The 12340-nt window shown below is 38.3% G+C and overlaps 1 protein-coding gene across 2 annotated transcripts in view; it reads left to right on the top strand.

The window, feature by feature from the left end:
* itga4 (integrin alpha 4) overlaps positions 1-11888 on the top strand; it is a 74022-nt gene extending 62134 nt beyond the window's left edge. For both annotated transcript variants that reach the window (XM_036577294.1, XM_036577301.1), the window contains 8 exons: positions 2017-2106; positions 2693-2780; positions 5030-5137; positions 5581-5706; positions 6210-6335; positions 6594-6692; positions 6850-6969; positions 8443-11888. In XM_036577294.1, the coding sequence (XP_036433187.1) occupies positions 2017-2106; positions 2693-2780; positions 5030-5137; positions 5581-5706; positions 6210-6335; positions 6594-6692; positions 6850-6969; positions 8443-8535 (850 nt within the window). In that variant the 3' untranslated portion in view covers positions 8536-11888. The remainder of the gene's footprint in view (positions 1-2016; positions 2107-2692; positions 2781-5029; positions 5138-5580; positions 5707-6209; positions 6336-6593; positions 6693-6849; positions 6970-8442) is intronic.
* Positions 11889-12340: the final 452 nt, after the last annotated feature.

The following is a 12340-nucleotide window of genomic DNA, read 5'->3' as shown; positions in this document are numbered from 1 at the left end:
TTAAGTAAACAAATACGAAAAATAAAACTCATTAAATTAAATTCAATTAAAAATGGATTTGTTGTCGGAACAAAACCTCGTATCTCTATTTTTGTCGTTTTTCAGTTTGACATTATTTGAAAAAGCCTGTTGCTCTTTACATTGTATGAAAATTTCATGATGAATGGACCAAAAGAAACGGCCCAAAATTACTTGGAAAAAATTCTGGTTCCACTTACATTAAAAGTAAATTATGTTTTTTCTCCTGTGAAGTTACCATTTTGGAGATACAAGGTTTTGTTCTGACAGCAGTGATAGTATATATCTGTATATAATAACCAAAACCATCCATAATAATCACAGTACGTTCTATTGGCTGTCATTGTTTGAAAGCCTTCATAGTTGTAGCTTGCCGGTCGTAAAACGTCCTTAAAGAATGGCCATTAGGCAGTGAATGAATGGAAAGGAATGCTGCGCAGGGTCTGGGCCAGATGTAATCGTTTAATAAGAGACATCTTGCTACTGCTCTGGTGTACAAATTGACCATAATTGGGCATGAGGCGCAGGGAGCCTGTGCGAGAGGCCGTCTTTGTGTTTTGGTTGTTGTTAAGGGCGACTTGTAAACGGATGCTGTGAGATAATGAGTCATACGCTGAGGAAGGATGTCGGCTCCTTTTGAGCGTTTTGGTGATTGTTATAGAAATCAAATGTCTTGCTTGTGGGTTTGGTTATTGTTGTTTAAGTGCTAAATAGTGTTGCTTAGAGGTTGAAATCTCCATAAGGTGTGTTCAGCAAGCCTTGCAAGCCAGCATGGAAGGAAACATGATGTGTGAAATAAAACAAAATAAAAACCAAATAAAATTAAAACTAATTTAGAATGACTACATTTAAAGCCATAGGTGTGATGCACCGATAAGTATTGGGACAGCAATGTAAAACTGGTTTAGCTTCCTTTTCATCAGCTGAAATACAGTACATTTCCAAAAGTCAGCGCTGAATGGGAGCAGTACTTATATGCATCACTGTACTGAACTGGTTCAATGTCAGAGCTGAAAACACATTTTGGACTTTTAATTCAGACTTTAGACTAAAATCTTTTTGCTTTGAGTCACCCTAAAACTTAGTTATGTTTATTTTATTAAAACAAATGATTGAACATTCCACTTTGTTACTACCAAAACAATCATAACACTAAAGAAACTTTACCAAATGTGTCAGTAGTGACCGTTTCGGCTGTGACAATTTTAGCTCATTTTGAGCAGAACTCAAAAACACAGCCAGTACATGACCAAGAAACACAGCTTTGAACAGCTGTTCACACATAAAATCATCATATTTTTACTAAAACACAAAAAAGTACTTAATTGCTGAGAATATGTGTTTCGGTAGTGACAATTTGTAATGTTTAACACTGATTTTCAGACTTTGGGACACATTTACTTCAAAACAATGGGATCAAACTGCTCACCATGTGGGCAGAAATGCTCTAAAATGCAGGGGCGTGGCTAAAATAAGGCTCCGCCTATGGACTAAAACTCTGTGTTTCGGTACTGACATAAAAATGTGGGACAGCATTTTTTCAATTTAAAAATGAAACTAATGATGAATCTAAATCTTTCAAACCAACTCTATTAACGTCTTGAGTTTAAATCGATCAATTTACATCCTTGTAAATATTTAAGGACTGAATACCGAATATCAATTTTTAATAGATTTATTTGCTGTGTTTCTGAAGTTTAATTTGACAGATTGGTCCATATAGTAATGTAGTTAAAGAGTATTTACTTTAAATTTAGGGGAATTTTAAGGAAGAAAGTTGATGTGTATTAAAATTTACCTATTAGGTAATAAATAATTATAAATAATGACCAATTTAATACCTTTACATTATGCTAAAATATATTAATTGAGGACAGTTTATCTATAGGTGATTTGAGTAAGTGCATGAATGCCTGGAAAGCCTGTTAATAAACCACAAAACTAGGGTTTTTATGACGAGCTGAAGCTAACAGGCCACACATAATGTGTTTATTTCAGAGAGAACTATGAGAACATGGACCTTTTACACGACAACCTGGCCTTTCTGACGCTGCCGCTGAGATACGGAGTGGGCCTGAATGTACACGGGTGAGTTAGGGGTTCATTCAGACACTCATTAATAACACAATTGGCATATTTAACTGGTATAGTGACCTGAAATAAACTTGGCCTGATTGGCTCAGGAGTTTTATATACAGTTGTATGCAAAAGTCTTTATTGGTTTTCTATGTAAAAATAAGTCAACATATCCTCCTCAGGTTCAGGGGGGGAATTTAAAATATCATTTATTTTGCAAATTTTACAGCACAATTTCTATTTATTTACTGAGTTTAACATATTGGAAAAAAATAAAACGTAGAATATAAAACAAAAAAAAAGCTTTTGCACATGCCGTATTTTATACTATATAAAACATGTTAAATTAACAGTAATTGTGCATTAAAATGTGTAGGAGTGTGTCTCTGTACAGGATGTACACTCAGAAAATAAACATCATTTTACCAGGGGCGCCCAAACTTTTGCACACGACAGTATGTGTTAAATAGAGAATTTTAAATAAATGAAGCAGAATTGAGATAATAATCAAAACATTAGTCACATAAAGTCACATGACTGTGGTGACTGAGCTGTAATAGCACTCCGTAGGTTAATATTCTCTCTCTTTAATGTGCAGATTTGTGTCTCCGACAACGTTCATATTTGGACACCCCGAGCTGGAGCCGGTCGACTGCTACAGTGAGAAGTTTAACTACACGTTTAAGGTACCGGAAGAGAACACTGCACCAAACAGCACTGCAGAGGAGTACAGTGTAGTGTTGTCTTTTAATACACTGTACTGAGCTTAGATATGAGCAGATGAGGAACACTAAACTATGCAGTACGAGTATATTTGCCCTCCTGCAACACTGTGATGTGGGGCTGCAACACCGGCAGGCAATGAATCTTGTTACTGATTAGTTGTCTTGATGACGTTTGCATCCCTGCTTACATCACCTGACTGAAAGATGGAGACACAGACGGCTGAGACTACAGTACAGGGTCAAACACGGCTCACATAGTCAAAAATATGGGAACACTTCACTGTAACATCATCTAAAAAGATGGCTTCCTGTGAGAAGATGAGGATAGTAGATGAGGATCTAGAGCAGCGGTCGGCAACATGTAGCTCCAGGGCCACATGCGGCTCTTTTACTGCCCTGTTGTGGCTCCACAGCAGAATCAGATTTGTAGGTAAAAATAAAATAATCCTCCTTTACAGTAAAATAAAGCTCTGCTGATCGTTCAACACAGTTTAACAATAAATGGTCTTAAACTCTGGAGTTAATGTAGAACTGCTAATTCACCCTTTAACCCTGAAGATCAGCGCAGACTGCTGGTCACCATAGCAACGCAGACGACAATCTCGCCGAGCTAGTAGCTAACGAAACGGCAAAAACGGCAGAAACTGTCAAACACTAAAAAGTCATGAAGCTGAAGTCGCTTCTCATTCGCCAGCTTCTTGTTTGAATTGTCCCGTTCTACCTTAAATGGTGCAGCAATTACATTCTGGCACCTCAGGCACCATTTAAAGTGGAACGGGAAAATTCAAATAAGAAGCTGGCGAAGGGCGAGCTGAAATCAGCTTCATAAAAAGTCGAACATTAAGATACATTTTACAAGAAACTACTCACCTTTCTGAAAATAAATTTTCCTGCTGGAGATGTGAGAAAAGCGGCCATAGCTGAGCTAAAGCTTAAAGCGGAGCAAAGTAAGTCTGTGTTTTTGTTTATATTATATTTTTTAGCCTAAACTAGTACATTATCACATACTGAGACGTATTTACAGCCAAGATGGTAAAATTGAAATAAAATGTTTTGGCTCCGAAGGTGGTTTGATTTGAGTTGCCGACCCCTGACCTAGAGAAACACATTGACGGCAGACAATGACAGAAGCTCAGCAAACTGCAGTAAAACCGAAGTCAAAAGTTACAAACAGCATTGGTTGAAGAGATGAGCTGCATTTTCTTCTAAGCTGCACAGCAAGTCTATAAGTATTCGTTCGTAGGGTGCTAATGCACACAGACCTGCTCATCTCCAGGGAAACAGGTAGTTTTTGAAAGTGTATAGTAGTGTTTTAGGTCCAGGGTGGAGATTTTAAAAACCCTGTGTTCTGTTTTTTACGTGGGTGGATGTTTTTGAAAACGTCTGACATGGCTGATAACCAGGCTGCTTCTTTGAGCTCCCTAATATCAGGTTTGATTACACAATGTTACTGACCAAAGAAACTAATTCATTTATCTTTGCTTTATCATGAGAGGAGAAATCATTTGAATAGCAGTGCAAAGTTCTGGTAGAATCAAAAACTACCTCCATATTAGCACTTGGACTGCCGGGTAAGGTTTGTTTATGTGTTGTTTCTTAGTTGTTTCGGCTTCTTTCCCACTGACTAAAATAGCATTTTGAGGGCAGTGCAGAAGTTGATCTTGATAAAAGTATAATTTAGAAGATTGGGTGGCACACTGGCACAGCCTCACAGCAAGAAGGGCCTGGGTTCGATTCCTTGGCCGGGCAACTGGGGTCCTTTCTGTGTGGAGTTTTCATGTTCTTCCCATGTCTGTGTGGGTTTCCTCCAGTTTCCTCGTGTTCATTCCACAGTAAAAAGACATGCAGTCAGGTGAATTGGAGATACTAAGTTGCCCCTGGATGTGTATGTGTATATCTGTGTATTTGCCCTGTGATGGACTGGCGGCCTGTCCAGGGTGTTTCCTGCCAAATGAGCGCTGGGGTAGACTCCAGCACCCCATGAGGATAAGCAGCTTAGAAAATGTGTGCATGAAAAAAAACATTGTGCATGATGTGAAATATGACGTTATTGACAGAGTATGTGACACTTTTCTTTTCCTGATTAATTGGACCCTAAATTAACTAATTAATCGATTATGGAAGTCATTGTTAGCTGCAGCCCTACTGTGATGCTTCCCTCAGGTTGCTGAATCATGTGGTTTATTATGTCATTTGTTGTGTGTGTGCAGGTGATGAACGTCGGTCCCAGTAAAGCTCTGGACGCAAAAGTAAAGATCCAGATTCCTCAGGTTTTATCTCCGTACCCGGACAGGCTAATCCGAATTGCAGATTTACAGGTGAGAAAATCACATCAAATCACTTTTTTATCACCATACGAATCATTAAATAATAATCAAAACTGACATTCTGTATTTCATATTTATCTTCTGATTCATTTTTGTGTTTGTTGATTAAGTTCTCTGCTAGTTTCACTAATATTTCAAAGTGTGGTCTCAGTGTTTTACAGAGAAAGCTGTAAAATATAAGAATGAAGTTAATATCCAGAATGAAGAATGACTGAAAAAAGTCAGATTAATATAATAATATTAGTATTTCACACAGTACCTTCCATGTGTATACATACAAGCTGTCTACACTAAATAGGTTATTGGAAAATTATATTAATATAACAAGTTATTCTAAACTTTTGAACTGTATTGTAGTTATTTGTAAATTGTTTATCAACATTTTGCATCTTATTTGATGTGAAACTATTTGAAAATTTCCCTGTATTTTGCAGACCACTTTAGGCCAGTGTCATCTGAAGAACAGCAGTCTGTGGCTGGAGAACGACTGCGATGTGAAGAAGGCATCGTTTATTCAGGAGCTCGTGTTCTTCTTTTCAAAAAGCAGCAAGCGCCCCATGGTAAAAGTCTGTTCCTTAAGCATTAACACGTATCAGAGAAGCAGAATATGATTAAGAGAGTTCTCTAAGACTTCAGTCTGATTCAAACAATTTTGTTGGGCTACAGTCGGTTCAGACAGAATTTTGTCAGCTACAGTCGGTTCAGACAGAATTTTGTCAGCTATAGTCGGTTCAGACAGAATTTTGTTGGGCCACAGTCGGTTCAGACAGAATTTTGTTGGGCTACAGTCGGGTTCAGACAGAATTTCGTTGGGCTGCAGTCGGTTCAGACAGAATTTTGTTGCGTTACAGTCGGGTTCAGACAGAATTTTGTGGGCTACAGTTGGTTCAGACAGAATTTTGTTGGGCTACAGTTGAGTTTAGACAGAATTTTGGATTCTTAATGTGCGGCTGTAGACCAGATTAGATTCAGCCAGAATGTTTCTGAGCCATTTTCGTGTTTTGATAAAATGTCATGCCTTATTAAAGCTCTAGATTGACTGGTGATGTTCTGTCCTGTGCAGTTTTGTGCTGAAGCGGATGAAAGCTGCATGACCCTGGAGTGCAGATTCGGAAACCTAGACATCGGCAAAGAGGTCACCATCAACCTGGAAGTTGAGCTCAACCCTGCGGTTCTTCAGATCAGCCCTGTAAGGATGACTCAGCATTTTTCTGCCACACATACTACACAAAAAGAATAGCATTACTGTAGACCATGAGTCAGCCTGTCCGTCATTTTTTATTTTAGATATTTTCATTGAATTTTCTTAATAAAACATGAGAAACGTTTAATTATAAAAGTTCATTAAAATTTATTAAAGTGTATTCATGCTGACGGAGCCTCATGTTTGCAGCTTGCACGATACTGGCTTTCAATATTGACACCTTTCCTTCTTTCGGCTTTTTAGGGAAGACATGCTATAATGCAGATGCACAGTATCATTGAGGTCACATCACCAGTCAGAGACGCTAATACCATCCTGATAAAGGACGACAACAGTGCTGTGGTAAGTCTCATTGTAGCTGTAGGAGCCCTTAATGTAAGGACAATCACCCGTAAGCTTTAGCCCTAGAGCTGACAGAGCTAACATACTGTCAAAACACTGACCCTTCTTTATCAGACCCTTATGTAGTTGCTGACCTTCGTCCACTGTGTCGTTGCAGGTGACCCTGGAAGCGTACTACAGCCAGAAGCCACACCCACTTGTAGGCATTTCCATCATCGTGTTCAGTCTGCTTCTCGGCCTGATTATTCTAGCCATGCTGGTCGTCTGCCTCTGGAAGGTGAGTAACTCTGACTTCCTGAGCCTAATCCTGTGTATTAAGCCTAGTTCAGGATTAGGAGGTATTTTCAGTACAAAATTAATTTATATTTTTATTTTTTTATTTAAAATGATGTAATAATTTCTATTGATGACACATTTTTGTCCAAACCTTCACCAGATCAGTGTTTGAAAAACAGGGCCCTAAAATAATGAGTGAAATTATTTTAAACACATTATTGTAAATGTGTAACACCTTTGGGGCCTATGCCCAATTTTGTATGTTCCCTATACCATATTTTGTTAAAGTATGTTTACTACTTTAACAACCTAAGTAAATAACCTACAATAATCAAAATAAACAACCTACAGTAATCTAAACAAATAGCCTGCATTAAGCTAAACAAATAACCTACAATAACCTAAATAAATAACCTACAATAACCTAAACAAATAACCTACAATAACAAATAAATAACCTACAATAACCTAAACAAATAACCTACAATAACCTAAATAAATAACCTAAAATAACCTAACCAAATAACCTACAATAACCTAATTAAATAACTTAAAATAACCTACAATAACCTAAACAAATAACCTACAATAACCTAAATAAATAACCTAAAATAACCTAAAATAACCTAAACAATTAACCTACAATAACCTAATTAAATAACCTACAATAACCTAAACAAATAACCTACAATAACCTAAATAAATAACCTAAAATAACCTAAACAAATAACCTACAATAATCTGAAAAAAAAACTACAATATCCTAAATGTATACCTTAATTTAAAATTAGTTTATTAATGTTTATTAATTAGGTCATAAACACCTAAAAATCATTATTAAGAAGGTCAATTAAAAAGGTCAAGAGTGAGCTTTTATATCTGATGAAGCTGACCAGCAACATCTGAGGTTTAACAGTATAGATGAATGTGGGCTCACTATTGCCCTATTTATTAATATTTTATAGCTGCTTATTACTAATATGGATGTGTTTATGGCCTAATTAATAACCATTAATAAACAAATTTTAAAGCATTCATAAACCTGTTATAAAGGTGTTCTCCATCGATAAAAGTGTTATAAAAGTGGATCCATCAGAGTTGTGAAAATACAGTACAGCTCTGTAAAGAGTCCAGTAACGAGTCTGGAACACCAGCTCTTAATTGTTAAAGGAATCAATAACTGTACAAGTGTTTCATGTGGTAACAAAGCAACTGAACTAGTTTTATGTTGATTGAAAGAATCGTTCATTCAAAGTATTTATTTAGGTTGAATAAACTAGTTAATTTACTCGTTACCACTTGTTTTTAAGTAGATCTGATGAGCCACTTTTTACAGTATTTATAAAAGTATCTATAAACATGGCCAAAAACATCACATAGTTAAAAACAGCCTGACCTTCGTCCGTCCTTTTGTCCTCCCAGCTGTAACAGCGTGTCTGTGCATGTGTCTGACGGTCTGTTCTCTCCTCCTCAGGCTGGTTTCTTCAAGCGGCGGATGAAAGAAGAGCAGGATAAGTTTAGACGAGAAAGCTGGGATTACGTCCCCAAGTGTGAAAGCGTGTCGTAAATCAGCTGGATTTTACTTTTCTCTGCAGCTTCCACACAGAGCCCACAAAAAGAGCGAAAGATAGAACTTTAAAGGACCAAAAAAGGAATAATATGAAGAAGCTGGAGGAGCTGGACTTTGCACATCAGCAGCATTAACAGCCCTGCAGTGTAAAGACGGACTGACTGTGCCCGAAGCAGGAGCTCAGAGTGACTGTGCGGCTCTGTTTCTTCTTTATTCAGGATCAAACCAAATGCACTTTGACTCTGTTTATGAGGGTGAACTGAACCCTGTGAGCGATGCGGAGGTGCGTACGCACTCGGAGCGTTCGGCGTGCCGCACCTACAGCAACGCCGCACCACTGAACACACCACTGAACACACCTGAGCCAGAGTGCCTGCTGTACACGAGGAAAACGCACCACTGACGCTCCAGCTAATCGCCAGTGATCTGTTCTGTTGAGGTTGACAAAAAAAACAGCATTCAAACTTCAGGCTGAGCTACAAAAACGCTCTTCTGTTATTCTCTGTCACTTCTTTTCTGTCTGTTTCTCTTTTTCTCCATTTTCCCCTGCATCTCCTCTCTTTGACCTTTTTTTCTTTCTCCCTCTTTCACTCTCTTCTTTTTTTCTCCCCCTCTCAAACTCCTCTGTTTTTGCCTTTCTTCCTTTTCTCTTTTTATGTTTCTCTTTCACTCGTTCCCTTTTTTCCTCCCCTTCTCTTCGAACTCCTGTTTTGGCCTTTTCCTCCTTCTCTCTCTTTTATTTTCTCCCTTTCCCCCCCTCCGCAGCTCAGAGTCAAAGTAGACGCTGTGTGTGTGAGGACAGATGGAGGGAATGCACGGTTGCTGTGTGTGTGTGTGTGTGTGTGTGTGTGTGTGTTGGCTGGCTGCCGTGGAAACGGAGCGAATGCTGCTGTGTTACAGACGAGTGACAAGACTGACGCGTGCCTGGCACACAGCCACCGCGCCAGAGAGAGGAAAAAATGAGAACGCCGCACTCTGCATGTTTAGAAGTGAAATCTAGGAAATGGAGAACGTCAACAAGTCAGAATGTTCAAATATTCAAACACGTGAATATTTGAAACTCGTGAAAGATCAAAAAAATTTCAGTTGAGGTTTCGAGCTTCTCTGTAAGGTTATAGGTTCAGTATGCTTATATTTAAGACTGGTGAGCCCTCTGAACTAGGGATGTGCACAGGTACCAGAGAACTGTTCAGGACAGCTGCATTAAAACACTGAAATCATCGTCCCGTTTGAGCTCAGGCAGGTGGAGAATATATACAGAGCTGCAGTTCAATGAAACACCACTTTAATGTTACAGTTTAGCTTGTATTTATGAGCAAACATGTGCTTTACACTGTGCTACTCCACAATACGACTGCTTAAACGTGAACATGTTAAGGACTGAGAAGCAGACGTAGTGCAGTTCTAACTACTCCAGCTGATGTTAGCCAGGCCCAGAAACAGTGGACATACATTTCTCTGACAAAGTAACATGTGAGGACGAGTCCTCATCAGCGTCCAGTGTTGTACTAGTTAAAGCTGTAGTTTTAGCTCATCCGAAGAGGCAGCCTCCGTTACTCCTCCAACACGAAAGCTACCGATTTCCCTCAGAAGTTTTGAATAAGTGCATTCCTTTGCTTGCCGCTAATTTTTTTGTGATACTGATTTTTTTAGCCTCTTAACACCAGAGCTATCCGCTAAAAGAGTAAGCCAGCTTTAATTGCACATTTATTTTTGCAAAAGTACCTTTTTCAGGGCATTTTTCTTGTTTTTCGATTCCCCGCAGTTAACCGGATATCCGTTCCTTAACTCTTAAATACACTCAAATATCAAAATTAGAGCACACATCCCTAGTCTGACCTCTAAACTCCAGCAGAGGGCAGTGTAGAGTCTGTGTCGTATGCTTTAGTCAGAGGTTGTAATCTGTTTAGTCCAATGATGGAGGCATAAAAAGACTACAGTAGCCGGCTAAAGGCTACTGCACATCGGACGATAAGCAGAGTACAGCTAAAGGCCTCAAAACAAAATAAAAATGTTCCAATATGTTTTGCCATACAGACATTTTTCCGAATTATTCCGAATGCCAGAAAAGCTAAAAATTAGTCATTAAGGGTTTATCTTGCTGTGGTGCAATAATACGGAGTTCAGTTGCTGTGAGGTGGTCATAGGTGTGCAATATTGTGGATTTTACAATAGCTTCGAACGCGGCTCAGCCAATCAGATTTTAGTACCAGAACCATCCGTTTTATAATATTCAGTAACTACAGGGACCTCAGTGCAAACTGGCTGAGCTTTTCTTAGGTTCTAGAAGTGTGTAGTAAAACTTTGGGCCTGCTGGTGGGCTCTGGCCATTTAAGTGGTTAATATATATAAAGATATATATATTAAGATGCTGAGTGGTGCTGTGTTCTGGACGCTGTGTGTCGTCCACCTGATGCTTCCGGTGTGCGGCAGCCTTTACCCACAATGCTGTGTTTACATGATGGCAGTAGGTGGTTGATGGCAAACTAGATTTTCCATTGTTTTTAATGGAGCAGTGGTGGGAAATTCAGCCACCGCCAGCAGCAACAGCAGCGGCCAACAGTGGTCAGTAAGTTTTTCCCATTTTTTGTCATCAACCATGACGGCGCAATAAACTGCACATTGTTTTGGGAACCATGGACACTGAATTCCAGGGGTACCCAGTGTTATATGAGAAAAACATTAAAAGAGTACAGAGCGTCTCCTGACTTCTTCCACCTTAAATAAACAATCAACATTGCTAGATTTCTCTAAATAAGCATCCAGTTTCAGTGGTAACACTGTCACCATGGCAACATGCCATCATCAGTACCGCTACGAAGCATGGAACGTTTTAATTTCTTCACTGCCAACATGTAAACCCAGCATAAGCGTCCTAGGTGTTTTTTTTTTGGTGGGGGGTATTTTTTCAGACATTTTTTGAAGGATGTTTTACAAATCCAAACATCAACCCATCCCTAATCACATCACAGTGTGTGTGACTACTGAAAAGTCTCTCGTCTCTCTTAAAGGTGCTGACTTTTTTGTTTCACGGCGTTTTATCCCACACATACTGAAGGTTTAAAATACACAAGTGAATCTGAAATAAAAAAATACGTAAATCAAAACCACAGCGATGTTCAGGGAGTCACACATAAGAAGCACATTCCATTTTTTTATTCAAATCACTATTTTTAATCAGTTGATTTTAATAAATGATTGTAATTTTTTTCCTTGCAACTACAAAAATAGTGTTTTAAGAAATGTCTTTGTGTCCACTTGTGCTTTGGTATAATTTAATGTTAATGATTTATGCACTGGAATGTTGTTCTTCATGCTTTGATAAATAAATGAACAGTTTTCTATTTAAACATGAGGCTGACTGGCTTTGGTTTTATCTGAACATTCGCCGTCTAAAAGCTGCTACAGGATATGATAGACTTATGAGTGTGTGTGTGTGTGTGTGTGTGTGTGTGTGTGTGTGTGTGTGTGTAGGCATGTACGTAAAACACCTTTCAAAAGTTTGAATCATATTAATTTCTATATCATTTTCAAGAACATTTGAATGTTCTATAGACAACAAAAGGTACTTTTAGATATAGATATAAAAAGATATCAAGTTTTTTCAAGGATAAATATAATGTAATTATATATTTATAGGAATATTTATGGTTATCTGGCGCAAGAGGTGATTGTCACTTTTGAAATATAAAATATTATGGATGTTAATTTTATTATAACTTCATGTAGCCATTATAGGCTCATCTATATGAATCACACCGCATGTATAACTGATGATTTCTCCATTTTTAAGTGGTCATTA

The sequence above is a fragment of the Colossoma macropomum genome, unplaced genomic scaffold (assembly GCF_904425465.1).
Source record: "Colossoma macropomum unplaced genomic scaffold, Colossoma_macropomum, whole genome shotgun sequence".
Taxonomy (NCBI): Eukaryota; Metazoa; Chordata; class Actinopteri; order Characiformes; family Serrasalmidae; genus Colossoma; species Colossoma macropomum.
Note: the sequence above shows the minus strand (reverse complement) of the source record. Positions and strands in the feature narration are given on the sequence as shown.